Raw genomic sequence first — 27169 nt, forward strand, 5'->3', positions numbered from 1 at the left:
TAGCACTTCTTCTAAAAATGTAGTGTGTAGTAATTGATTACATGTAATCTGGATTATGTAATCAGATTACAAAAATTAAGTACTTGTAATTAGAGTGTAGTACATTTTAAAATACACAAAACACAAAGATATTCACACGATGGCAGTAAATCATTCATAATTAATTGATTTTTTTTTTTTCTCTTTTAAATTTTCCTGTCTAAAAATCCTGCTGTGTCATATAGTTTAGTTTGACTATATTAACAAATGTATAAATACATTTGCAAACCCTGCTTATGAATTTGATGGATAATAGCATCTCTCAAGCAATTAGACCAGGTATGAAACAAATACTAAAGTCTAGACGAAAATATTTCAAGTTTTGGAGACTTGAAGCGTGTAATGTTCTTGTTTTCATGTTTATTAATCTTTGGTCTTAATAGGGATTCCTAAATTACTTTTTTGTCAACCAAACCCCTTAAAATATTTATTTGAAATATTTCTGAGGAGGTTAATATTTTAATAATTTAGCAACACATTCACATGCGTTTACAGTTTTCTGATGGATAGCGGTCACATTAATATGTAGGTAAAGAAATAAAATATTTCTATCCCTACTAAAAATGAACAAAAAACAGAAACCATCGCAGAAATTATAATGGTTTCCACTACAAATACCATTACAAACATTACAAACCAATTTTTATCCTTTAAAAAATGGTTTTCTGCAGTGTGTTTTAGAACATATTCCTTTAGGATTTAGTGTTTTTAAACAAACCACCAAAAAAAGGCGACCATTTGCCAGTAAAAACCCACAGGGTCCATTTCCGTTTCCGTTAAAACCAATAGAAAGTCCCATCATAACCAGTAAAACATTACAAATTTTGTGATGGTGTCTATTGCTTTTTTCAGCAGGAATATTTAATGTTCAAGGGTTTAAATCATGGTTATTTTACATTTTTATGATTTAATTAGCTTTTTGTAAACTCACAAACCCACTGCATTTCTTACATTATACCCATGTTTAATGCATTTTATAATGTTGATATAATTTATGTCTCTTTTTCACCACTTTTTTTACATATCAATATGGTACATCTGATGGTAAGTTTAAAACAAGTTTGATAAAAAAGTAATCTAAAAAGTAGTCAGGATACATTACCTAAAATTAGTAACCTAGATTGTCCCCAACTACATTTTTCATTATGTAATCTGTAATCAGTAACGGACTACAATTTGTAAGTAATCTACCCAGCTCTGCCTACTACTTTGTAACCCTAAAAACAGTAGGTTAACTGCATATTTGATCAAAATTTAGTTATGATTGAAATTAGGTCTTTTACTCAGTGATCTGTCTTGTGTTAGGTGGTGTGAGATTGTAACAATCCTGACCTCCTGTGCCCTTCTCATACTAACCTGAAAAGTAGACATGACATAAGTCTAGCCTAGAGACTCATAGGACATGATGTACTGTTGTTTCCTAAAGGGCGTGATGTTTGATTTCACTTCTTCATATTTACCATATAAAATGTTGGTGTCTTCCTTTAATAAATGCCTTTGAGTGAATTACACCTTTTTGTGTGTGGTTATCTCAATGGTCCAGGATCCTGACTCTGTGCTCCATCGCTCAACTAAAAATCGAATCTCGGCAGTTAATCGAGTTAGATATTAAATTCTAACAGGTGGATTTTTTATTATTTTAGACGCTAAGAAAACGTAATGAAGGAATTTATCAAAACATACTGTATTTACAGACATTTACGTGAGCTTAAACTAATTATTTTACTGAGAAGTTTTAAATGTTCACTAAAGAAAAGGGAACTTTTATTTTGAAAAACCGCCTCAGCGTTGACCTTATTTTGAAAGGTGTTAACGTTGCTGGCTTTACGTATTATCCATACTCAGCATCGTTATAACGTATTTTAGACCTAAAAAACAGGTTCAATGTAAACTGCGCCAGGTGTTTTGTAGCTATACTTTCACTAGCAATTAGACGTGTTGGTGTGGTTTTAGCGGTGGATGTGTTAGACGCTTGTTTGAGCTGTAGGATGCTGTACACTGAGGGCTGTGACAGTCCACTGGACAATCAACACAATCTCCAGTCCAGTCGGATAATCATTGCCGCCTAAATGCAGCAGATTAACTAAAGGTTTAGTATTTCCGGTAAGAACATTTTGTGCTTTGCTTAAGTCAACACGACACTTATGTTCACATCTGCATGTCTGCAGCCCGCTAATTCAGTCACATGAGTTATATTGACCTTAATGATTAAACATCCCTGTTTGAAAAACACAAACAAGCCTTAGTCCCAGCCTGTTCAGGCAGTCTTCCTGGCTAGTTTTAGAGGGTGTTTTTGCAGTTTTCAGCTGGTCTTACTGAAGAGACCAGGTAAACACCTGCTTAGCCATGCTGGTAAACCAGGTAGACTAGTTTATTCAGGCTGTTAGACCACCTTAAACTGTTACAAACAGCTACATTTTGTTTAAACTCAGACTTGCTTTTGGTATTTGAGATTAGAGAAGTCTCGACCTATTAGTTTGTGTAATCATTAAAATAAAAAAAAAAAATACAAATAATAATATGATAGTGTAAATGCTATACCAGGAATGTATTGTAAATAAAACCGTAAACTATATTATTGTCATTTTCAAACATTTCTTTAGGTTGTACACAAGAAGATGAAAGCTAACTTGTTAAAGAAAAAGTTATCCAGAAAAAAGAAAACCAAAAAAGAGCCATTGCCAACAAACGGCGACGATGTTAGTATTGACACAGGTGAAACCAAAACATCTATTGGCACTCAGGACTGTGCTACGAACACCTGTCCTGAGGTCACACAGATCAAAGCAGAAGAAGGAGAGCTGGAAGCCTTGGGAGTCTTGACGGTGTCATCTGAACAACACCAACAACAGAAGCAGCAGAAAGTCAATCTGCAGCCTCATCCTCCTGCTTTTAGGGCATTCGTTCCAAAGACAGAGCCAGACTGTGTCCCTTTAAACCCACCTAGTTTTCAGGTCAAAACTGAGCCTGGCTTTTTTGAAGTGCTGCAGAGAGAGTCTACTTTGATTGTGAAGGAAGAGAATGAGAGCTGGAAGGAAGTGAAGCTTGAGACACTAGATGAAAACTCTGTGGGTGATACTGGCCTGGAGAAAAACACAGGTAATATATTTGTTTAATATGCACTTATCTTGTAAATCGTAGAATTTATGTATGTTAAAGATGACAGCAAGAGGGGTGCTTTAGAGGCATGCTTTGGAATTCTGTAGTTTTGAATTTGGGAAATTGTTTATTTTTTATTTTTATTTTATTTTATTTTATTTGTCCTTTAATTTTAGTTTAGTTTAGCCTTTTTAGTAATAATTTCAGAGTGTTTTATTTTTATATTAGTATTTTTTTATTTTTATTATTTTTTGTGCATGTTGTTATTCTGGCAAAGTTGTGTGTTAAATTATAGAATTTTAATAGTGGCATTGAATATCTCAGGGTTGTCTAATGTCATCTAATCTATTCATGTTTAATGAATGCAGTTTATACATTACCTAAAATGAGTAAAAACAAGTTTGATAAAAAGTAATCTAAAAAGTAGTCAGGATACATTACCTAAAATTAGTAATCTAGATTGTTCCTAACTACATTTTTCGTTATGTAATCTGTAATCAGTAACAAACTACAATTTGTAAGTAATCTACCGAGGTCTGCCTACTACTTTGTGAAACCAAAAACAGTACAGTTAACTGCACATTTGATCAAAATTGAGTTTATACAGTTTTAAACAATATTTTCTGTATCAAAAACTGATACCTACAAATGTATCATTTTATACATTTAATAATTATAAATATAACAAGTTAAAAATTAATTTCTAAATAAATATACATTTAAAATTATAAATAAATAATATATTTGTTATAAATAAATATTAATTTATTTGTGGTCTGTTTTATTTCAAACCGCTTTGGAGTAATAAAAATATTAATTTAGTTAATTTATTTTCAGTTGCTATTTTAGTCTACATTTTAAATTTAGCTTTTGCTAAAATTAATATTACTACCTGCTTTACCCTGTATAAAAAACCGATACCTACTTACAAAATATTTAATTTGTTTAATGAAATTGACCAATAATTTAATTATAATAAAATGGAACTTTTTTTTTAATATATAAATAAATATTTATTTCTGTCCTTTTTTATTTAATTTTAGATAGGTTTGGACTTTGAATTTAATTTCTATTTAGTATCAGGATTTTTCTGTTTTTTTGGGGGGAAAACACTACCTGTTAAAGGGATAGTTCATCCCAAAATGAAAATTCTGTCATTAATTACTCATCCTCATGTTGTTCCGAACTTGTAAAACCTTCATTCGTCATTTTGAACACAATTTAAAATGTCTTATTTCTGACCCTCCATAGACAGCAATGGTACTACCACTCTCGATAATGACAGAGGACTGTCTTGGGAGAGAGAAAACGTTAAATAAAGTCATAATTTTGCTTTTTTTGCACACAAAAAAGTATTCTCGTAGCTTCATAAAATTAAGGTTGAAGCACTGACGTCACATGGACTATTTTAACAATGTCCTTACTATGTTTCTGTGACTTGACTGTGCTAGTACCCTTGCTGTTTATGTATGGTCGGAAAGCTCTCGGGTTTCATCAAAAATATCTTAATTTGTGTCCTGAAGATGAATGAATGTCATACAAGTTTGGAACGACATGAGGGTGAGCAATTTATGACAGAATTGTAATTTTTGGGTGAACTATCCCTTTAATTGATTGGAGATGATAACCTAAACCTAAGAAGACTGACTTGACATTTGACCGCACATCACTGTTTCTTTATCAGTTTTTATATTTTTCTGTCCCTTCTCCCCTCCGTAGCTTCCTCGTCCCTGATTTTTCCTTGTCCCCATTGCTCTGTGACTTTTACTGACTTTACATACTTGGACAAACACTTCAAATGGTGCCATCGAAGTGAATACCTGGCATGGGTGAAGAACCATAAAGTCTTCAACTGCTCTAAAATATCCTCCGGGATGCTCAGCTGCTCGTCGTGCCACTACCGGTTCTTCTCTCAAAGGCAACTGGAGACCCACGTGCGCAAGGCCCACCTCCCTACGCCTAAACCTATTCGAAAACGCTACACCTGCCCACAGTGTGATCGCAGCTTTAATTACATCGGCAACCTGCAAAACCACTGCCGCAGATGCCATGGCTTATCCACGGTGTGTAAGGATGGACAAATTAGCTGTGCCGAATGCAATAAAAGCTTTGCTGGAATCTGGGGTCTCGGACCCCATCGCTGTCACGAGGACGAGAGAAAACCTGAGGTGGGTGTCGACGAACCGATTTGTATGGATCGTGGCTATTTGTGCCGGGACTGTGGAAAGAACTGCTCTACGCTTCAATGTCTGACGATACACAAACGCACTCATACTGGCGAGAAGCCATGCGTCTGTGACGACTGCGGCCGTAGGTTTTATGATAAAGGGAGTCTGCGGAAACACAAAGTCATACACACAGGAATCCGGCCATACAAGTGTCCCGAATGTGGTAAAGAGTTTGCAAGGATGGCCCACCTCAGATGCCATCTGCGAACCCACACGGGCGAAAGGCCGTACCCTTGCTCTCAATGTGGGATGAGGTTCAGCCACCTATCAACGTTTCGAATCCACCAACAAGTTCATTCTAAGGAAAAAACATTTTCATGCCCTGACTGCGGCAAGATGTTCTCCGCTCTGCGGTACGTGAAGGTCCACCAAAGAGCGCACAATTCTGAGCGAATGCTGCAGTGTAGAGAATGTACGAAGACGTTTACACGTGAAGATGTGCTTAAGAAACACCTACGCATTCACACGGGCGAACGCCCGTATCAGTGCAACGTCTGCACCAAACGTTTCGTCCGAATCTCGCACCTGAAAAACCACATGCGAACGCATACTGGCGAGAAACCGTATCGCTGCGAGCAGTGCGGCTCCAGCTACGCCCAATCCGGCGATTTGACCAAACACATGAGGAGACACACTGGCGAAAAACCCTTTGCTTGTTCTGATTGCGACCGCCGCTTCAACAACTCGGGCGACCTGAGCAAGCACAGGCGCAGTCACACGGGCCACAGACCCTACAAGTGTATGGAGTGTGGGAAGAGTTTTCTCATGCCCCAGCATCTGAAGTTACACAAACTGACACACACCGGCGAGAGGCCGTACAGCTGCCCGAAGTGTCTTCGGACCTTCACTCGGCCGCACCATCTTTCTCAACACATGGAAAAGCACACATAAGGATGGATGGAGGATGGATATAGCTGCACTACTTCTGTCTAATCTAATCTGTCTAATGAATTAGGAGTTCATTGATGAATTGGAAATCAGTAACTGAACCCAGACATATAGTCTTCCGTTCTGGACTGCCTTTAAAAGTTTAACATTATAGTTATTTTGCATGCACAACTCCTTTGGAGAGTCGATTGAATAGAATTAATGAATTACACTTATTTTTTGCACTTATCTGGCAAAAAAAGCACCAGACAAACTACTTTAAAGTGTCTATTTAAAGGGACAGTTCACCCAAAAATGAAAATTCTGTTATTAATTACTCACCCTTGTGTCGATCAAAACCCGTAAGACCTTCGTTCATCTTTGGAACACAAATTAAGATATTTTTGATGAAATCTGAGAACTTTCAGACCCTCCATGGACAGCAAGGATACTACAACGGTCACAGAAACGTAGTAAGGACATTGTTAAAATAGTCCATGTGACATCAATGGTTTAACTGTAATTTTATGAAGTCCTTCGCCATTATCGAGAGTACCAAGAGAGAAGAAATCGTTGAAGGAAGTCATTATTTTTGTTTTCTTTGCACACAAAAAGTAGTAGCTTCATAGAATTATGTTTGAACCACTGATGTCACAAGGACTTTTTTTTTTTTTTTTTTTTTTTTTTTTTTTAAACAATGTTCTTACTGCTCTTCTGGGTCTTGAACGTATCATTTGCATAGCTGTTTATGCCTGGTCAGAAAGCTCTTGGATTCATCAAAAATATCTTAATTTGTGTTCAGAAGATGAACAAAGTTCTTGTGGGTTTGGAACGACATGACGTTGAGTAATTAATGACAGAATTTTTATTTTATGGTGAAATATCCTTTTACGGTGCAGGCATCATTAGTAGTGTAGCTTGAATTGTTAAATAATTTAAAGTTCATATTTAACCATTTAAAGACACTGTTGGTTTGCATGAATGAACGAAGATGTGACTTCCACTTCTGCTGTGGCCTAACAATATTCTATTATCATTATTATTATTTTAATGTTAATCTGTGAGCTGTATGATGGAAGCATTCAAGGGCTACATCATCTATAATTTGAGGTCTTTCTCTTTGCTGTGCGAAAGGCATCTGCATATATGAATAAACGATGAATATAAGGCAAAATTACTGAATTTTCATTTGTGTTTTAACACATTTACACTAAGTGTAGCAATGATTCCGTTAATCCCATTTTGTGTTAATATGAAAGTATGTACAGTTGAGGTCAAAAGTTTACATCACCCTTTCAAAATCATTAAAAATGTTAATTATTTTACCAAAATAGGATGAATTATACAAAATGCATGTTATTGTTTTAGTACTGACCTGAATAAGATATTTAACTTAAAAATGTTTACATATAGTCTGCAAGAGAAAATAATAGTTGAATTTATAACAATGACCAAAAGTTTACATACGCTTGATTCTTAATTACCTGAATGATCCACAGCTGTGTTTTTTTGTGAAGTGAGTTGTTCATGAGGCCCTTGTTTGTCCTGAACAGTTAAACTGCCTGCTGTTCTTCAGAAAAATCTTTCTGGTCCCACAAACTCTTTGGTTTTTCAGCATTTTTGTGTATTTGAACCCTTTCCAACAATGACTATATGATTTTGAGATCCATCTTTTCACACTGAGGACAACTGAGAGACGCGTATGCAACTATTACAGAAGGCTCAAATACTTACTGATGCTTCAGAAGGAAACATGATGCATTAAGAGCCAGGCGGTTAAAACTATTTGAATTTGAAGATCAAGGTAAATTTAATTTATTTTGTCTTCCGGGAAACATGTAAATATCTTCTGTAGCTTCTGAAGGGCAGTGCTAAATGAAAAAAAAAAAGGTATTTAGACCAAATAAGAAAAATGTTCAAAAGTTTACACCCCCAGCTCTTAATGCATCAGTGAGCATTTTAACCTTCTGTAATAGTTGCATATGAGTCCCTCAATGTGAAAAGATGGATCTCAAAATCATACAGTCATTGTTGTAAGGGTTCAAATACACAAAAATGCTGGAAAACCAAAGAATCTGTGGGACCTGAAGGATTTTTCTGAACAGCGGACAGTTTAACTGTTCAGGACAAATAAGAGACTCATGAACAACTATAACTTTATAAAAAAAAAAAAAAAAACAGCTGTGGATCATTCAGGTAACAACACAGTATTAAGAATGAAGTGTATGTAAACTTTTGAAAAGGGTAATTTTTATGAATTCAACTATTATTTTCTCTTCTAGACTATATGTAAACTTTTATGTAAATTATCTTATTATGCCAGTACTACATAAACAATAACATGCATTTTGTATGATCCCTCTTATTTTGGTAAAATAATTAACATTTTTAATGATTCTGAAAGGGGGATGTAAACTTTTGACCTAAAATGTACTTCAGCCTTATATTTGTATTATATTTTCAGATGCTTTGTGTACAGCAAAATAAAAAGCAATTTTGTATTTGCTATCCTAATGCTTTATGGAGGACACTGTAAATCTGAACTGTGTGTTAAATTTTCACCAAGTAAATACTGTAATTGGTCGTTTATTTTTCAAGTTATTGTAGTTGATCCATTTAATGTCACTGTTCAATGCCAAAGTATTCTGAGAGTAAGATCATTTTATTATTATTATGACTAGTTAAGATGAAAGTAATTTTGCATTTATGCTTTGAAGCACTGGAATTCCTAATGTAATTTTAAAAAATGAGTATGAAGGTTTAAGTTCATAATTTCACTGTTTATTTTGAAATAGATTATGAAATCAAATAAGCTACGCTAAATAAAACTTAACACGGTGGTTTCGTCATTATACTGGCTTGAACTGTGCATCTGAAACTGTATTATTCTTATCTCAAAACAGTAAATACAATATGCAAACCATGGCTGTTTTGTCTAAAGCATTGTCTTTTTGTCTTTCCTTCTCAGCTTGTGCACAGACAACCAAAGCATCGTTGCAGTCTGTGCAAATGCTCAAAGCCAATAGATGGATCACTTGGTCAAAGGGCCCAAACAGGTCTGCTTCAGTCAATGTTGGGGGAATAGCCCTATTATTTTTATGTCTGCGATTACGAGGACAGCAGCGTGACTGGTGCACCGACACAGATAACAAAGATGTATTTAGGGCTAAATAATATTGAGTCTACCTTTGTTTAAAGCTGGAATCAATACTTTTTAAAGCATGTCCATTTTTCATTTAGCAAGCCTCTTGTCGGAGCGGAGGGTCAGGGAGATGTATGGAAGGGAGTGTGTTTTAATTCCGTCTGTTGCTGTAGTAATAATAATTGTCAGAACGAGCACGGCTCCTAAAGATCGGGTGATAGGGAGGTGAGCCACATGCACAAAATTAATAGATTTTGAAAATTGAGACAGATTGCATGACAGGTTTTTTTCCCCCCTCACATGATTTTCTTGTTTTACAGGGCACGGATGGAAATGACCATTGGAGACAGAATAACATGGTACACCTTTTAAGTTTTGGAATACACTCTACAAATACTCATTCTGTATTATACTCGCCATAACAGTCATTTTCTAAAGAACGTAAATGTTTAGAAATTTCCACAAACCTTTCAATTTAGTAGCAGCAGTTCCTCCTTTGGGGCACCAGGGGGAAACCGATATCTGTCAATGTGTGCTTTTGGGAATTAGGATGTGCTTTGGTGCCATCTGTCTCTCTCCCGTGCTTCTCACTCTTCCCACAGTGAGACAACCTGCTGGGTTACTTCACACAAGTGAAAAAGCATAACGGCTTCTAATGCGTAACATGTATTTCTGTTTGCGTTACTCCCTCGTCTCCGTGTCAAGTTATTATTATAAAATCTAACTTTTTTCACCCATAACGCGTTTGTGTGTTCCACTGCTCTGCTTTTACATATTTTCCATAGTATTCATTAGGTAGACCGACGATATTACCACTCGTTTCGTGCGACTTTCTCGCTTTTCCAGAACCAAGGCTTTAAAATGGCCGTACAGCGTTATTTTTCTGTTCCGTTTCGTCTCACGTTTTAAAGCAAGAAAGCAGTTTGTGCCAACGGTAGTGGAATAGCCTACACTACACGGCTTTTAAAATCTGAATAGATTTTAAAACACTAGGCAACACACACTTGCCAACTATGTTGGTTACAGAAAAACTTAACAACCGACTGAGGATCATAGACTTTAAAACACACACAAAAAAAAAAACAGAAACATGCGCCTTGTTACGGAAACAGTTGACAAATTAAAACGATATGTGTTCTAAAATTACTTCAAAAAATATTAAACTTGGATATGCTTTGCAGTGTTGGTGGTAACGCATTACAAGTAACGCGAGTTACATAATCGGATTACTTTTTTTCAAGTAACTAGTAAAGTAACGCATTGCTTTTTAATATACAAGAAAATATCTGAGTTGCTTTTTCAAATAAGTAATGCCAGTTAGGCTGTTTTCCTCTGATTTTGTGAGAAATCGTGAGTAAGTGCAGAGATGTTGTGTAAGCATGATTTTACTGTAGTTATAGACTAAATGTGAACATGCATTAATTCATCTCACTCACAAAAAACGTTCAGTATTCCTCAAAAGTAATAAAAACAGAATATGACGCAAACCTGCAATAATTAAATGTTAAATAACTCAAATAACCCTCCAATTTTATTATCCGACGACCTTTGATGATCCAATTCAACCATACTAATAAGCAAAAATTACTTTAGATTAACTAACATTTGTGCTTCATTTTTTTTTTATTGCTAAAGAGTGTTGAACTTTCTTTTCCTGCATTCTACAGACATGAGTTTACTTTTCCTTCAGCCTGAGGCTTATTCATCTCACTTTTTGGTGTTAAAAGGCTTTTACATTTGCCAAAAATAGATCTTTTTCTATTAAAAACAAATAGGCAAGCCCTGCCCAGATTTAAAAAGTAATGCAAAAGTGATGTAATGCATTACTTTCCATTGAAAGTAACTAAGTAATGTAATTAGTTACTTTTTTAGGGAGTAACGTAATATTGTAACGCATCATTTTTAAATGTAACTTTCCCCAACACGAGTCGGTGCCCATCATACACTAAACAATTTTCTGTGTCTCTGACTGCTCAAAATCTGCAGGCTGGTGTTGACTTTCGGCAACTGGCATTGACACCTCCAAACAAATTGGGCCAAAAATCTATGTAGAATTCATGTGTTCAAGCCTTTGGTTTACTACATAGCTACTATGCTAACAAATGTGTTGACTTGTTTTCTCAGATCATAGTTTGATCTTTGACCTGTGTTCTTTTGTAAAATGCTCCATCAACGGTCAGTGCTGAAACTCTAATACCCTTATTTACAGGCGGTTTTCAGACTGACCATCTCTAGAATACTCTAAAATTGAATTACTTCAATGTTGAATTAAATAAGAACCCTCTTGCACATTTTTCCCCCATCTCCAATTTTTTATATGTAATTCCAGCAATCCAATTTTCTCCATATTTTCTCTCAATACTCTTGTCAATTTGCTGAAGGAACACATTGTTGGCTTTGGTGTGCCGGTGTCACAGTGTCGTCTCGCTGCAGTGGTTTTGGCGCTTGTTGGCCTCAGAGGTCAGTGTGTGGGAAGAGCCGCCGGCTTTCGGGGTCTTCAGGGGGCTTTAGGGCGGCTGCGTCTGTGTCCCTTTGGGCTCAGCCAAGCCCAAATCCACTTCTCTCATTCATGAAAGGGTTACAACAGAGGTCAAATCACCGCTTTCCACTCCCTGCGAATAACACAAGCCGTGCGTGAGGGATGGTTTATGTAGGCGTAGATGAAACTGTGTATTTTAGGTTTTTTTTTTTTTTTTGTGGTCATGGTACTTTCTTGGCACATATTAACTGCCTGAAAGCTCAGGCGCACAAAAGACAGCGAAAAGATGCTGTGAGTTTTGCTTAGGGGAGGACGGTTAGCACAGAAAACGAGTAAGGTCGGTGCTGTCAAACTCGAAATGAGGAGCTTCTCATTTTCGATTAGTGTCAGCGCGCACACAATTGCCATCTTTTTATCTGTTGTGCGGCTCCTAGCGCTTGCGCTTCTCATAGCTCTAAAACTACAGTCCACAACTGGTGCTTTCTTCTCCTCCTTACTTCTCCTCCCCAGTCCGCCCTTATGTCCTAACCTTTGGCTCTGGGTGTCTGTTTAGCACAGGGATAGAGATGTGGAGGGTGAGAGAGACTGACAGTGTGCGCTCCCCTACTCAGTAAATATGAACTGCACCCAACAGACAGCCTCATTTATCACAAGGGAAAGAGCGCGGGAGGGAAGCAGAGAGAGAGGGAAAAGGGATAACCGGCTGGGACGATGTGGCCTCAGCGAGCAGGAAGAGAGCGCGGGGATGAGAGACACAAGAGTAAGGAGGGGAAGACAAGAATAACACAACAACTCAAGCGAGCGCGGGAGGAGAAAGACGACAAGCAGGCGTGATGTTTAGAGGAGTCAAATAGTGGGATCAAAAGAATGTAGTTAGACGAGAGGAGGTGTGGGAAAAGATGCAGGCCTACTGAAATACTGTGAGTGAAGAGGAGAGAGCAGAGACCTGACAGTGTGACCAGATGAAGTCCTTAAAAGCGTTTGCAATAATTCTGTAGGTTTGAGCAGATCATAAGAGAATAAGGCAAAGTGAGACCGAAAGGAATGACGGTAGCTGTGCCTGGGGTTGGTGTAATGAATAAATCTCATTTTGATCTGCAGTGAATGAACTTATTAACGGATCACAACCTGTAATCTGGCTGTGAGTGTGGATCCTGACAACTCTGCTCCAGTTGATAAGGCTTTAATCCTCAGTGCTGAACACAGGTACTGACCACAGAGAGCAAAGGTGACTGAGCTTAAGATGCTGACTTCAGAGTCATTATCGTCTGTGCTCAGTCAGACAGTACCGCTTGCTATCGCAATTAAAGCACTAGATGTAAAAGTTCAAAATAGTTGATGATCATTTGTACGTGCCTTGCTATATTAAGTGTCGTATGCATACTGAAACTGCATGCAATATTTTTATAAGCGTTTCTATCTATCAGGGGGTTTCCTCTGAAGTGGCAAGGGAGGCAGTGTCTCCTCATAATATTGGAATGAGAAAAATAATTGTAGTACAAAAATAAAACAACACCAGTATTACATAATATACCATTAAAAAGTGTATAAATCACTTGTTTTTCTAAAGTAAAACTATCCACCTCCTTAAAGGGTGTTTAGTTTGGTGGGGGTGGGGATAATCGACCCTTCGCAAACAGCTTGATTGACAGGTGATCTGACCAATCATAAAACCGAATCCACCATTCTGTCCGACAAACAAATCAGACAGGAGTAGATTAACTTTGGTGGACTTAAAACTTGAAAAATTGTGTGTTGACGATAATCTGCAGTTGAAATAAAATACATTATGATGTTCATTCATGTTTTTTCGTGCTTTAAGTAAAAAAGAAAAGACGATCCGTTCACGTGTCGATCATTAGTAAGGCAATACACTGATCTGTCACGACACATTAAAGAGCCACAAAACGGTATTTATTGTTTGAGTTTCTTAAGAAATGACAACATTTTAAAGCTGAAATCTTGTTTCTTACTAGAAGTAACCTGTTCAGTCTTGTCTGTTGCCGTGGTGTCAGTTTCCTCTTTGAACATGTGTAGTGTGAGAGCGGCATTAGGGCGAATTTTTTTTTTTTTTTTTTTTTTTTTTTTTTTTTTTTTTTGCAAAGGGTCAATTGAGAATGAATGGGGGAAAATGCCTCCACCGCAATATGATTGGATATGAATGGTTTTGTTCGCTGTGATTGGTTCATGCGATAAATCCCGCCCTCTTGTTTTAGTGCATGTTTTGCATGTTTTGCAACCTTCAGTCTGAATGAACAATATAATAGTGTTAATGGGAAGACCAACTTTAAAAAAAAGTAAGTGAACAACTTACACACTTAGATATAACCAAAATAAGACTTACAATGGCATGAAAACATGTTCTGTGGGAGTTTTTAGTGAGTAATCAATGAAATTTCCATGTCTGACCAATATTTACAATATCTGACCAATACTTACACCGTGTCCTAAGTACACACGATGCTACAAGATTCTACGACAAGCAATTTGGGTGTCCACACCAGATGCGACATGATAGAATCAATCAAATATTACAGCCAATCAGAAGTGTCTGTGGGCGGGGTCTCCCTGGAAGCGCAGTGCACTTGCAAATAAATGGATACGTTTATAATCTAATTATAAATGTTAAATCTTTTTAACATTATTAAATGTACATACTGAGTGACTGATACAGTCTTTGTTATGGTTGTTGGTTCGCATTGAGTTCACAGTTTTAACGTACATCTTTGCTTTCATTTATTTTCAAGATCTGAGGTAAACTCTCTGCTGTTGCTTTTAAGTATGGCTATAAAGGTCACACAAAATGATATTCAACTCACACTAGACGTATTTAACCACATAATTAGTACCTGAGATTATCACTGTAGTTAGTTTGAATGCTGTTGTTCCAGCCAAGACGTCGCAGGAATAGAAACGGTTTCTAAAATAGAAATCTCGCGTGGCGCTACCTTTTATCGCGTGTCGCGGCCTTGTCTTGCGTGTAGTTAGGACAAGGTGTTAAAAAATATAGCTGAACATAAGTTTAAAAAAAAAAAAAATAAGGCAGTAATATATATATATATATATATATATATATATATATATATATAGTTTAAATTGTTATTTATTTTTTTTTTTTTTTTTTCAATTTAAATATATATATATATATATATATATATATAGTTTAAATTGTTACTGCCTTATTATTTTGGAATACATGTGAAATGATAAAAAAAAGACTAACTTGATGAGATTCATACTTGGCTTTTACAAATAGAATGTTGGGTTACATTGCTAATGAAAAAATATAAAATAGAATTTTCAGATTCTCTTTTTCTGATAGTTCAAGTAACCAAGAAAATGTCTGTCTACACAATTGACAGACACAGACAGATGCTGCACGAGCAAATGTATTAATGGTAGGCTACTGATATTTGTAGTCTATCACCAGCTGCTTTATTGATTTCTACATAAACAACATCAATATTTATTTTATGTAGCAACAAACTTATCTGTATCTGTATTTAAATTTTTGATTTACTATTGGATCACAGCCTTCAATATTAAAATTATTCTGTGATATTATAAACTAATTTGTGTGCATAGCACATAATCACAACAAATATGATATAGTTAATATACTTTGCAATAAAAAAGGGCTGGGATACTTGTAATTAAGGGCTCCTGTAATGAACTAGGCCTGAGTGGACTAATATCCCATAATTGGCACTAATAGATGCTAACTCAAAGCCAATTGTCTGCCAATAAGAACCTTGTACATTGCCCTCTAGTCTTCGTTATGGTCAGTATCCGACCTCTGCATCGCCAAAAACTGAAGGGCAGATTTTGTACATCTTTGCCTTCAGCTGTTTTTCCCCTTCACTCTTAAGACCAATTGGAAGCTCTGAACACATGTTGCTAATATAGATCATTAAAGTTATCAAACTAAAATTGTATTAAATGTAAAAAAATGTTCAATTACTATTATTTTAATGGTTTTATTATGTAAAACACATTAATATGGTACTATATGGTACATGCTGTTACGGTCCCCAGTCCATCTCTGTCCACCAAGGACTCTTAGACCTGAAAAAGGTTGAAGACTTCTGACTTAGATGGATTAGGGAATAGGAACGATAGGACTGTAGGCTGTTCATAGGTCTACGGCAGAGTTTGTGTTGACTTATGCCACTGCTTGCTACACATTGTTATGTTACAGTATGAGCTGAAAGGCTTCAAGCAGGTCTATAAATTAAATCAAGGCCACGATAAGGAAATTGACAGAGAGAGTAGTGCCCCAATGAAAGCAATTGGATGCTCGTAAAACGATCCCTGGTGGGCCCTCTATATCTCTTTTCTCGCTGTGCATCCTCCACTTTTGCTCTTGTCAGTCCTTCTTTTCCCTCTTTTTCCCACTTAGCGCTTATACTCAGTACATTGTTAAATTTCCCAGCACTGTTCTTTTTGCTGTTAATTTCCCACCTATTTTCATACCTGCATCTCCTTCCTCTTATTCTGTGTTTACCACATTTTGTCTGTTCTCTCATTTTCATGTTTTTTCTCTCTCTGACTATTTCTCTCACACTCTTTCTCTGTCTGAACCCCCACTCCACAGAGAGACAGCAGAGAGGAAAGATGATGTGTGACAGTTGCTATATTTCGATCTTCTGTCAGTGAGATTAATATTGACACAGTGTGTATCTTACCAGAGGCCTGTTGACTGTGTACGTTGTGTATTTATTCATTATTCTAGGTTGGGGCATTTTTCTCAAGAATCAGACAATAACTGATGTGTGGACTTAGATAGAGAGAGTATATTGGTGGCCTGAAACGAGTCGATATGGTCACATCTGGGTTTGTCTTAACCATCGTCTTTGTCTCCGTGGGGTGGCTGCAAAGTCAAACCTTGTTGTAGTTTCATGGGGTTTGAGACACCTCATGTTTCACTGACAAGCCCTTAGACACGGTCAAAGTTTGTCAAGGAAGATGTACCAGATAATTCAACATTATGGCTACTTTGTGTGTTTAAATGATCCAGCTGTGAGGGGATTTGGTGTTTGTAGTTACGGGATCAACTGTTCAGAGGTTTCAGCGTAATTATGTACTTTAAAGAAAATTTGACAGTATGTCCCCTACATTTTTTATTATAATCGGGTTTCTCGCATATTCATGTTATTAATAGGCCTATATGTTTTTGTTGGCTGCAACCATTCAAAGTAAACGTAGAAAGGTTTCTGGAGATAAACAAATAGAAACAAAAGAGGAAAAGAAAGACTACGAGAAGTGCAAGAGCCCAAGGGGGGAAACAGTTGTCGCTGGAGACTTTTATTGACTTTCCCCCCCTCTTCAATCGCACGTGACTGGAGCACGCGCGGGGGCCAACAGATAAATTCACAGAGAGGGGCTGAGGAAGAGAGAGAAATGGGAAAATAAATTACTCTGGAAAGATATGACGATGGGCTACATGCGGCTTTAAATCTAAAAGGGAATTCGCGACACACTCGACCAATTTGTCACTGCGCTTTTTACCCTTCTCTCCATTTCTTTCGGCTACTTTTTCTTGATTATTTTTCCACGTCTTTTAAAACATGTACAATACGTGTGTATTTTCTCCTTTATCTGTTTTATCTAATGGTGAATAATTATGGTAACATGCTTTAGGATTAGCTATTTTTAATGAGAAGAATATGTACTTTAAACGAGGTTTTTATTCAATAAATATTTCACCGAACGGTAAATCGCTCGTTACTGTAATCGCGGTTAATTGAAGAGGCACCGCCACACCGCTCAACTACATAGCGTAATCAGATGGAACATTAATAAACACAAATCTCATTGTTCGCATCTTAATTGTTATTTTAAATGTGTTTTTGCATAACCAAAACTTTCCTGTTTACTTTTTAAACTTTCCTTTAAAAAGTCACCCCTGTAGGCTACAATTCGCATTGTGAAAGTGTTTACATTTTAAACTTTTTTTTCGTCGTGTCCTGTTTGATATGCCAGTTTACAGTTTGTGGAAAGATCCATATATCTATCACCCCATTCCATTTGTCTTTCCCTCGATCTCGGATTATGTGTAATACACCGTCATGCCCCACCCCCTATAATATCTATAACAGCCAAAGGAGAGAGGGAAATGAGATGCAACAAGGGAAAAAGAATGAGATGGACTTAAAGTGAGGGATAGCTGGAAAAGGGGGAGAGAAAGAATGGAAAAGAGAAAAGAAAGAAAACGCCGTCTTAAAGTATACCCCCCTCTTTTATTTAATTTAGACGCCAGGCGAAAATCGATCCTGCCATTCGATACGCAATCCGAATCAAGGCGAATTAAGCGGGCGGAAATTAACTCTGAAAATATTTTTGATGGAGTGGCTTGTAGTCTCTCGGCCAAATGGACTGCAAAGTGGAACAAATGACAGGGGCCTAGTGGTGGAGACAGCGGCGCTCCATCTTCCATTAGGGCGTAATGGGATAGGTCCAGCCCCCTAGCTCGACTCGGCTGCATTAATCAAAACAGCCTCTATATGAAGATTTATGGTTCTCCCAGCGTCGCCGCTTCACTTCAGCGCCGCTGAAGCCGGAGCCAGTTCTTGTGTGTTTCTCTCTCGCTCTCTCTCCCTCTCTCGCTGTCGCTCCCTCTTACGCGGTGTGTAGGTGTTAGAGAGACCTTCTCCCTCCTTATCTCCTACTTTTTTGTTAGACCTACTAGTATACTTAAACAGAAATGCGTTTCTCGCCTCGGTAATCGTATCGTGTCATCATCTGCGCGGGTGTGCGGTGTAGGCTATTTCTCATCCTTTTATAATGACGTGGGTCAAAACACGGAATTCCAATCTACGTTTCTACAAGCTAAAAAAGAACGTTTTTACAAGCTACACATCATACAGCCCATTCCTGTCTTCAAAGTCTTTTGGCAGACTGGCATAAAAAAGTAAATACAAACTCAAACTGAGACACAAGTCTCTCAAAATTCTTATCAGAACGTAATTATGAATTATAGCTTTGGATAGAATCATTCCATGGACTAATGCTCTTCAGTTAGTTCTTCACTAGTCAGTTTTTTCTGTAGGGTTTTTGAGTTTGTTCTTGATCGTACATTTGCTTTCTGGATTATTTAAAACATCAGCACATAGCTGGTTAAAGAACTGAGGAGAAAAAGTTTTTGAGGTGCTTAAAAAGACTCTCTTGGCATTGGGCTGCAAAACACTGTTTGTATCTAAGAGGAACCTTTATTTTCAAGAGCGCAATTGTGTGAGAGGTAGAATGAGGAGAGGTGAAGTAGCAGAGAGACTTTTGACCAAGAGGGAAAAGCTTGAGTCCGGTAATTTTTAAAATCACATAGTTTGTTTCACTTTTTGTCTCCCCCGCCCTTACAAAGTCCTATCTCAATGTTTTATTTCTCTCGTTGTGGTCCAATCTCTTTCCCTCATCTAGCTGTGTTGTTTTCCAAGATCTCTTTCTCATTCCACCCCCTTCCAGCCCAAACTCTCATACTCCAGAGCCAAATGCATGTGGAGACATCTCTATATCCCCCCATCTATCTCTGCTTTCCTCCTGCCCTGCCTCCTTTCCTTTTTCTTTACTTTGCTTTCTTTTCCTGTGCACAGAGGGGAAGCCGGCTGCCAGTTTTAGTCTGCCGAAGGGTTTATTCAAATTAGAAACGCTTCAATCTCCTTATCCCCTCTTCTCTCTCCCTCACGCAAGCACTGACTCTCTCACCTGCTTTCCGTGGCTCCCGTCTTCCCTCAGAAGTCCCAAGAGCCCAGCTAGTTTAGGGGGACGATGTTTGTGGAGAACTGGGAGATGAGGGGAAGGAGAGGTTAGGAGGAAATCAGGGAGGGAGCAGCACGGAGGGCGTTCGGATTTGTCTGGAGGGACCTGTTAGCCGTTTGGGTTCTCGTCCCTCTCATGTTCTCGGCTGATTTAGAAGCTGTTGTGAGTGTTTACATATTTCCCTTCGGTGGAGATTTCCTTTTTGTCTGATAGTAGTATCACACGAACAGCTTGTTTGCTCTGCAAGTTTAGTTTTCTGTGCTTTGTTTCACATAGCTCGCACTCTTGTGTACGGTCATGTGTTTTCTTTCTCTTCAACTGGCTGTCAGTCATCTGTCAGTGAAGCAGATGGGACTCTGAGGTCAGTCAACCCTAGTAATCATCACTGTAAATTGTTATAAACTATAAATCACCAGTATCCCACCTTTGAGCATAGAAATGTTTCATTGGTTTGGGGTCATACTTTGGGGATCATGGTTTTTTAAACAGATTCACAAAGCTGTGAATGTTTTAAAAGAAGTGTGCATCAGTGTAAAAGTGTTCCACGCGAAAGAAAGTTACACACATTTAGAATAATATGAAGAGTAAATAATGACAGAATTTCTACTTTTTAAGGAACAATGGCTTCAATCCATTGTAGTAAATATACTTTTGCATAGTTTGCATATGTAACCAATTAATTGTTGTAGACCGCCAGGATCTGAAAAATAAGGGAAGGGAATCCAACATATCAACCCAACAAAGCAAAATTAGACTAAATGGAATGGATTAACATATTTATTCAACTGAGGGAACATGTTGGACATGCTGCTTTGATTCCATTATATGACCAGTGGGAATGTGAATATTTTTGTGCTCCTTAAAATAACTAAAAGATTAACCCCATTCAAGTCATTATACAAATGAGCCTGGAGGCCTCAGCTGGGCTCCTAGGCCTGTCATATGCAAAGCAGGAGATGGGTTCTGTTTGTCATATGGAGACATGATACCACATTAATACACACAGAGCAAGTGCTTCTAATCATCCAACTGTATTTGCATATATAATGTTACCTTAAATGATGCGTTCTGACGCTGATTTGTTAATTACAGTCATGTTTTGAAAGTGTTAATGTAGGACAGTGCAAAAGAAGCATTATTTGTAGCTCTTGACATGGCTTCATATAGTCCGCAGTTAACTATTTTCCAGTATAACACATGGCATTGGCCATTTACAGGCCTTTAATCCCATAAGGATTAGCCTTTGCCAGTCTTTACATAAGAGTTAATTGATAAAACAAGCCACAGATTCCACCCAGGCGCACAACTTCAAAACTTAGAGCTGGCATTGATTTGCCTAGGCATCCTAATCACTCAGAATGGACTTCTATAGTCATTAGAGCACTTGTGGAGATTTGTAATTGCGATGTACATTGTAATTAAGAAGCATGAGACTATTGCCTTAATCACAATTCAGATTCAATGACAGTGTGACCATGTAGTCATAGAGTTTTACCTCACATTGACTGCTAGTGTACTGTGGACCACATTATTTGGAGCCTGATAAGAATAAATATTTTGTTCAAATTTGTGAATAAAACAACCTAAGCTTATTAGAAAATAATCTTGCAATAACATACATAACACAAAATACTAAATAATGCATTGGTATGTCCTTTCTTCATGTTATGCAGTAGTGTGTGTGTTGTTTTATGTGTGATTTATTTGCTTGGAGTTTATTGCTCCACTCTGGTAAGTCAACAAACTCTTTTCTGACTCGGTTCTAATCTTTTTCTCTATGTGAAATTAACGCCGTTTGCATAAATAATTAAATAATTTTCTTAAAGAATTATACGTTGTCTTGAGCCTCCTTGCTTTTGATTGATGTCTGTTTATGATTCGTTCCGCTTAGAAATTCCTACAACATTTCTTTCCTGATAATATATCAATTTATCAGGAGAGGTTTTATGTTAATTTCCGCCCTCCCCCATACAAATACCCATCATAGTCCAATACCATCTCGAGCTAATTAAGCAAGTGTTAATTAAAAATGCTGGAGAGTATGAACGCGAAGAATTGTTATGGAAACGTTGAAGTTAATCAAGCTTTCAAATTATTGATAACATCCTGAGAGCGGTGATCGATCGGGAAGACATTAAGAGGCGAAATAAAGCAGATATTTGTGCGTGCGAGAGAGCTTATGTGAATGTCGCTGTATTTTATACCTTGTGTGTTTTTGTCAGATCTAATTTTCTTATTCTGCCATCCATTTTTTGTTGCCTATTAGCGGAAAGTTTCTCATTGAGTACATATTTTGTCGCCTGCTGAATTGAACATGACTCTCGAGATGCTGCAATGGGGAAAAAAAATCACACTCACTTACAGCTATGCAAAGGCCACTCGGTTAAGTCTTTGGAAATTAATATTTCCTCGTCCCCTCTACATGCTCTCATTCAATCCAGCTTGTGGTAGTTGTGCTTATACGGTTTCACCTCTTGTGTGTGTGCTTGTATGTCGTGTACTTACAGACCCGCTTCATCATTCAGCCAGCGATAGGAGCAATTCACCCATAAAGTGGCGCTTTCGGCCATAAATAATATTCAAGTCGGTCTATTGTTAAGTGAAAAGTTGACTGGTGTTTGATATTTTTTTCTTTTTTCCTCCTTCTTCTTTTCCACGGCGACCTCGGGTTAGGACTCATACATCACGGGATGACAGCTATAGAAAGGCCCTAAATTAGCAACTAAATCGAATATTGATCAGCTATGTGCGGCCCTTCGCGTCGCGGTTCCTTGCCGTTTCTCCAGTGGAGAGAGTGAAGAGAGGTAGCAGTGGAGGTGTACGGGAGGAGGGGGTGAAGCCGTGGCGGTCTCTCTGTGTTGTGTTTCGTTGTTGTTTTTGTGTATCGGAAATGTGAGAATAATACAGTGATTTCAAGGAAACCAACTTTAAAAAAAATGGAGTGAAATCTGTTGAAATCCGTCTTGAGGAACTCGAATTTTGGCGTCTTTAGGGAAGTTGGTTAATCTTCCAAAAATACTAACGTTATATCGAGGCCAGTAGATCTGTCATCTGTTGATAAACATTGAAAATGTTAATTTTTAATGACCCAAAAAGTTTAGATAACCCAATAGTGCTTAAGTACCGTACACCTACGGTTGCCTACCTCTTCTGGCCAAAGCGACTTGCGTCTGTTTACCGTCAGGTGAAAAGAAGAGCTCTGGGTTACCGTTTAATCTACATTTTGTGATCACTGGAATATTTGAAACCCCTGCTAAATACACACCTTTTTTCAAGTAAGAGCGGACGTGGCCATTTATAAATTTTATGGGTCTGACTCCCACTCTTTTTAGCTGTGCAAAACAGCTGGTTCTGCTGCTTGATATTGCAATTTGGTGTGTCTTACCATATTATTTTAAAGTATTATCTTAATTATAAGCTCAGTGGTTTGCGGTGCAAACAGTTTTACCGTTTACTGCACGTTATTATTCTTCTCGATTTCTCTATAGCGGATAACGAACCGGAAGTCTCACCCATAAGCTTACTTTCGCGTTGAGGAAAAAGGTGGATAGTTACACACAAAACTTCTATGCACTTTTAGGAGTTCAAGTAGCCTAATAAATCGCCTGGACTTACCTGTATGTTCTCTGTTAAGCAGTGTTTCAGCTTCTTTGTATTAACTATACATCATCGTTACTCATATACCATAATTTTATTCAATGTATGCACAAATAATTATGCACGCCCAGTATCTCAATTAAGAGCAGCTTAATTTGCTTGCAGTTATTAATGACTGAGTGACAGCAAGCATGGCCGCTTCTCAGCACTCCCTTTCTTTTAGAATGCAAACTTTATATTATCCAATTATCTATTCACCCATGCAGACAAATCCACTCATCCATTTATCTGTCCGTCCGCACATCGAGATGGGTCTTCCTTCATCTCCATTTCATGCGAACGCTTCTCTAATATCTATGTTGAATATGAAGTTCTTGCTCCATGAAGGCTGATTGGCAGTGTTTGTAAAATGATCGTTGCATCCTATTGATGTTTTAGCGCTTTGCAGTTGGGAGTGGGAGGTCCGTTAGTTAGCACGCTGTTGGACAGCGTTTGATGAAACGATCCAGAGACCTCTCGCGGGAAGGCGCTGTGTCCGGGGCATGGCCGTCCAAACCCAAGGCCGCTGTGTAGGTGGTCAAGGTCACACAGGGTCACTCACATGAGCCCACTTGTGCTCTTTTTTTTACTAAAGGGCCGGATCGTCAGGGTTGCCGAGTCCAGATCAAATATCGAGTGTTGGTATCATGGTAGAACAAGCAGAGCACAGGACCGCGAAGTGCTGGAGATTACAACAGGCTAATTGAAATGGATGCTCCTAAAGCTGAGTGCTAAATGAGGCCTCAAATATTTCTGTTGTTCACTCGAGAGATGTGTCCGGGCCATACATTGCCCCGTGTATCATCTCCCACATCAGATACTGACCTTTGACTTTAGACACATTTATTTAAAAATCTGTCAAATTTCGTCAATAATTCGAATATTCACGTAAATCAGATGCAACTGGTTTCCATTGGCCCGACGATTTAAGCACCATGGACAGCGCACTCCTCTCGCCTAAACCAAAGCCATCTCACTTCATTTATCATTAATTTTAGTTAGTCTTACATTTAGTTGAATAGGCTGCTGGTTTACATTCTTACTTAGTCACCAGGACAGCACTGTATGCGTATATTCTTTGTAGAGCTTGAGCTGCAATTCATCACGCACCTGTGGAAATTGTAGAATATTTGATGCGCACGCGTCTTTGTTTGTTTGGTTTTTTTTTTTTTTTTGCGTTTTGTTTCCAGCAGAAAATTCATAGCGTGCTACTACTATATGCCCTCGCCGCTCATCAGCGACGTTCTTGGCAAACACTTTTAGAACTTCGCTTGAGGACAATTCCGGCAGCCATCTGTTTCTGGCAGAGCTATGCGCACGGGGCAGGAAGCTGAATTAACAAATTTTGAGGGGGAAAGGTGTTTGTCAGCCAGTAAGGTCGTTACTGTGAATGTGCACCACTTTATTTATTTTCATTCTCGCTCCCACTTTGAGAGCGAACAGAAGGTAAGAAAAGACATGTTATTTTCCTGTTCCTTTTTTTCTTTCCTGGCAAAGTGCCGTGATCCTTCCTTTTGCAATTCCGAGTCTTAACACGACGCTTTTTTCTTATTATCACTCTCTGAAACAAAGTCCACCGCATTTTCCAAACGTTCCTTTGCACTGTTTACCCGCAATTATCTGAGCTGGACGTTTTACACACTTTTAATAGCTTATGAAAGTCACTTATGCTACATCACTCCATGCATTAATGGTAAATGACTATACATTATAAAGTCAAACAAGATTTTATGTATACGTATGAAAGTGAATGCATTTTAATCAGTCATTGTAAGTTTGACAGGAAGAAATAATGTAGATAAATCTATCATTTGTCATGCAGATACACACCTTAAGTTGTTTTTAAAAACCTTTATGAGCAACTATAGTGCCATATCTATCTATCTATCTATCTATCTATCTATCTATCTATCTATCAGGGGCGTTTCCTCCGAGGAGGAAAGGCAGGCAGTGTCTCCTCAAAATGTTGGATGAGAAAAAAATTTAAGTACAAAAATAAAAACAATGCCAATGTTAGAAAGTACAACATTCAAAATTGTATAAATCATTCGTTTTTCTAAAGAAACATCGTCCAACAGCGACACCAGCAGGTAAAGTTACAGCGACAGTCTGCGTCTGTCTCGCCTCCCCTGAGCTCATTGAGGTTTATCAAACTCCCTAAAGTGTGCCAAGAGTTTTTGGCATGTAATTGAGAATGAATGAAAGAAAGCAGGGTTGCCATGTTTTCACAACAAAACCCGCCCAATTGCTACTCAAAACTAGCCCAGTTGTGTTTCGAGGGGATCCCCTGTTAGAAAGCAAGTTCTGGGGGGTAAAATAAACGTTTTTTGGCGGAGTTCCCCTGGTAAAATTAGCATTCCAGGGGCTAAATATCATGTTACTGGGGTCGCTTCAACCCGCGGCAATAGTAGCCCAATTCCGCGGGAAAACGGCAGACTTGGCAACGCGGAAAGAAAGTCATATGAGAGGAGGCACGGCCTCTATCGCGATATGATTGGCTATGACTGGTTATGATCAGCTGTGATTGGCTCATGCGATAAATCCCGCGTCTTGTGTTTGTGCAGTTCGAGAATGAGTCTGAATGAACAATATAATTGCGTTCTTGGGGAGACTAATTTAAAAAAGTAAGTAAACAACGGACACACTTACATATAATCACTTTGTTACGTCAAAATAACACTTGAAGTGGCCTTAAAACATGATCTGTGGGAGGTTTTAGTGAGTAATCAGCTTGGTGAAATTTAAAGTAAATCTCTGTCTGTGACCAATATTTACCAGGCTTTGATGACTGAAATGACCTGAAAAATTCAAAAATAGTTTGAAGATAACTATTAAAAAGAGTAGCTGAACATAAGTTCACAAACAAATCTATCTATCTATCTATCTATCTATCTATCTATCTTATTTCACTGTTCACGTTTTACTCCTGAAAAGATTTGTATGCAATAGAATAACTCAGTACGTCAGTATAATTGATTAATGAGCATCTCGATTATTTGTGTCTTCAAGGCCCCGTTGTGCAGGTGGAGATGAAGTGGAGTAAAGTGTGAAGAGGGATCTGGAGGGAGACAAAGACGTTCACACACAGCGGAACTGCTGTGGTGCCCGGCACAAAACGAGAAGTGAATCGGAGAGAATCACTGCAGAGTAAGTAAAGGAAACCAATACCCCATAGGGTGAAGTAATACAAACAGAGAGCCAGATTATAAGGAGGGGGATGAAGTGACTGAGAATGAGGGAGAGAGAGAGGGAGAAGGAAGAGATGAATGAAAGGTAATTGCATTAGAAAGAAAAGAAGGCCAGAAGGAAGGAAATGATTAGAGGAAAAGAGACTGATAGCCGATAGAGAGGGAGTGGGAGAGATGGACAGAGAGAGAGAGAAAGAGGGTGGGGTGGGGTGTTCATTTACTCCTTTCATTCAATACACACTGACACTCCCTCAGTGTCAATACAGAGAGTGTGTGTCTCCTCTAAGCACACTTTTCAGGTAACTTGTCTCTATTAGTTGTTGTACTGCGTGTCTGAAAGAATAATATACAGTAGTTTGTACACTACCAGTCAAAAGGTTTTGGATAAGATTTTAAATGTTTTTTAAAGAAGTCTTCTGCTTACCAAGCCTGCATTTATTTGATCCAAAAAACAGCAAAAGCATTCATGTTATGAAATATTTTTACTATTTAAAGTAACTGCTTTCTATTTGAATATATTTTAAAATGTAATTTATTCCTGTGATTTCAAAACTAAATTTCCAGCATCATTACTCCAGTCTTCAGTGTCACAAGATCCTTCAGAAATCATTCTAATATGCTGATTTGCTGTTCAAGAAACATTTATTATTATTATCAACATTTAAAACCGTTGAGTACATTTCTTTTGGATTCTTTGATGAATTGAAAGATACAAAGATCAGCATTTATCTAAAATAAA

General features: G+C 37.8%; 2 protein-coding genes across 2 annotated transcripts in view; both read left to right on the forward strand.

Moving 5' to 3' along the window:
• The first annotated feature begins 1850 nt into the window (after positions 1–1850).
• Positions 1851–6911, forward strand: LOC127178955 (zinc finger protein 436). The gene is made up of 3 exons (XM_051132158.1): positions 1851–2142; positions 2643–3138; positions 4858–6911. The coding sequence occupies exons 2-3, from the start codon at positions 2658–2660 to the stop codon at positions 6255–6257; spliced, it is 1881 nt and encodes a 626-aa protein (XP_050988115.1). The 5' UTR covers positions 1851–2142; positions 2643–2657; the 3' UTR covers positions 6258–6911.
• Positions 6912–9328: 2417 nt separating this feature from the next.
• Positions 9329–27169, forward strand: part of erfl1 (Ets2 repressor factor like 1) — an 84438-nt gene continuing 66597 nt past the window's right edge. The window contains exons 1-3 of the mRNA XM_051132159.1: positions 9329–9600; positions 9696–9734; positions 26252–26389. The gene's annotated coding sequence lies outside the window, so the exon portion shown is untranslated. The remainder of the gene's footprint in view (positions 9601–9695; positions 9735–26251; positions 26390–27169) is intronic.

The sequence above is a fragment of the Labeo rohita genome, chromosome 16 (genome assembly GCF_022985175.1).
Source record: "Labeo rohita strain BAU-BD-2019 chromosome 16, IGBB_LRoh.1.0, whole genome shotgun sequence".
NCBI lineage: Eukaryota > Metazoa > Chordata > Actinopteri > Cypriniformes > Cyprinidae > Labeo > Labeo rohita.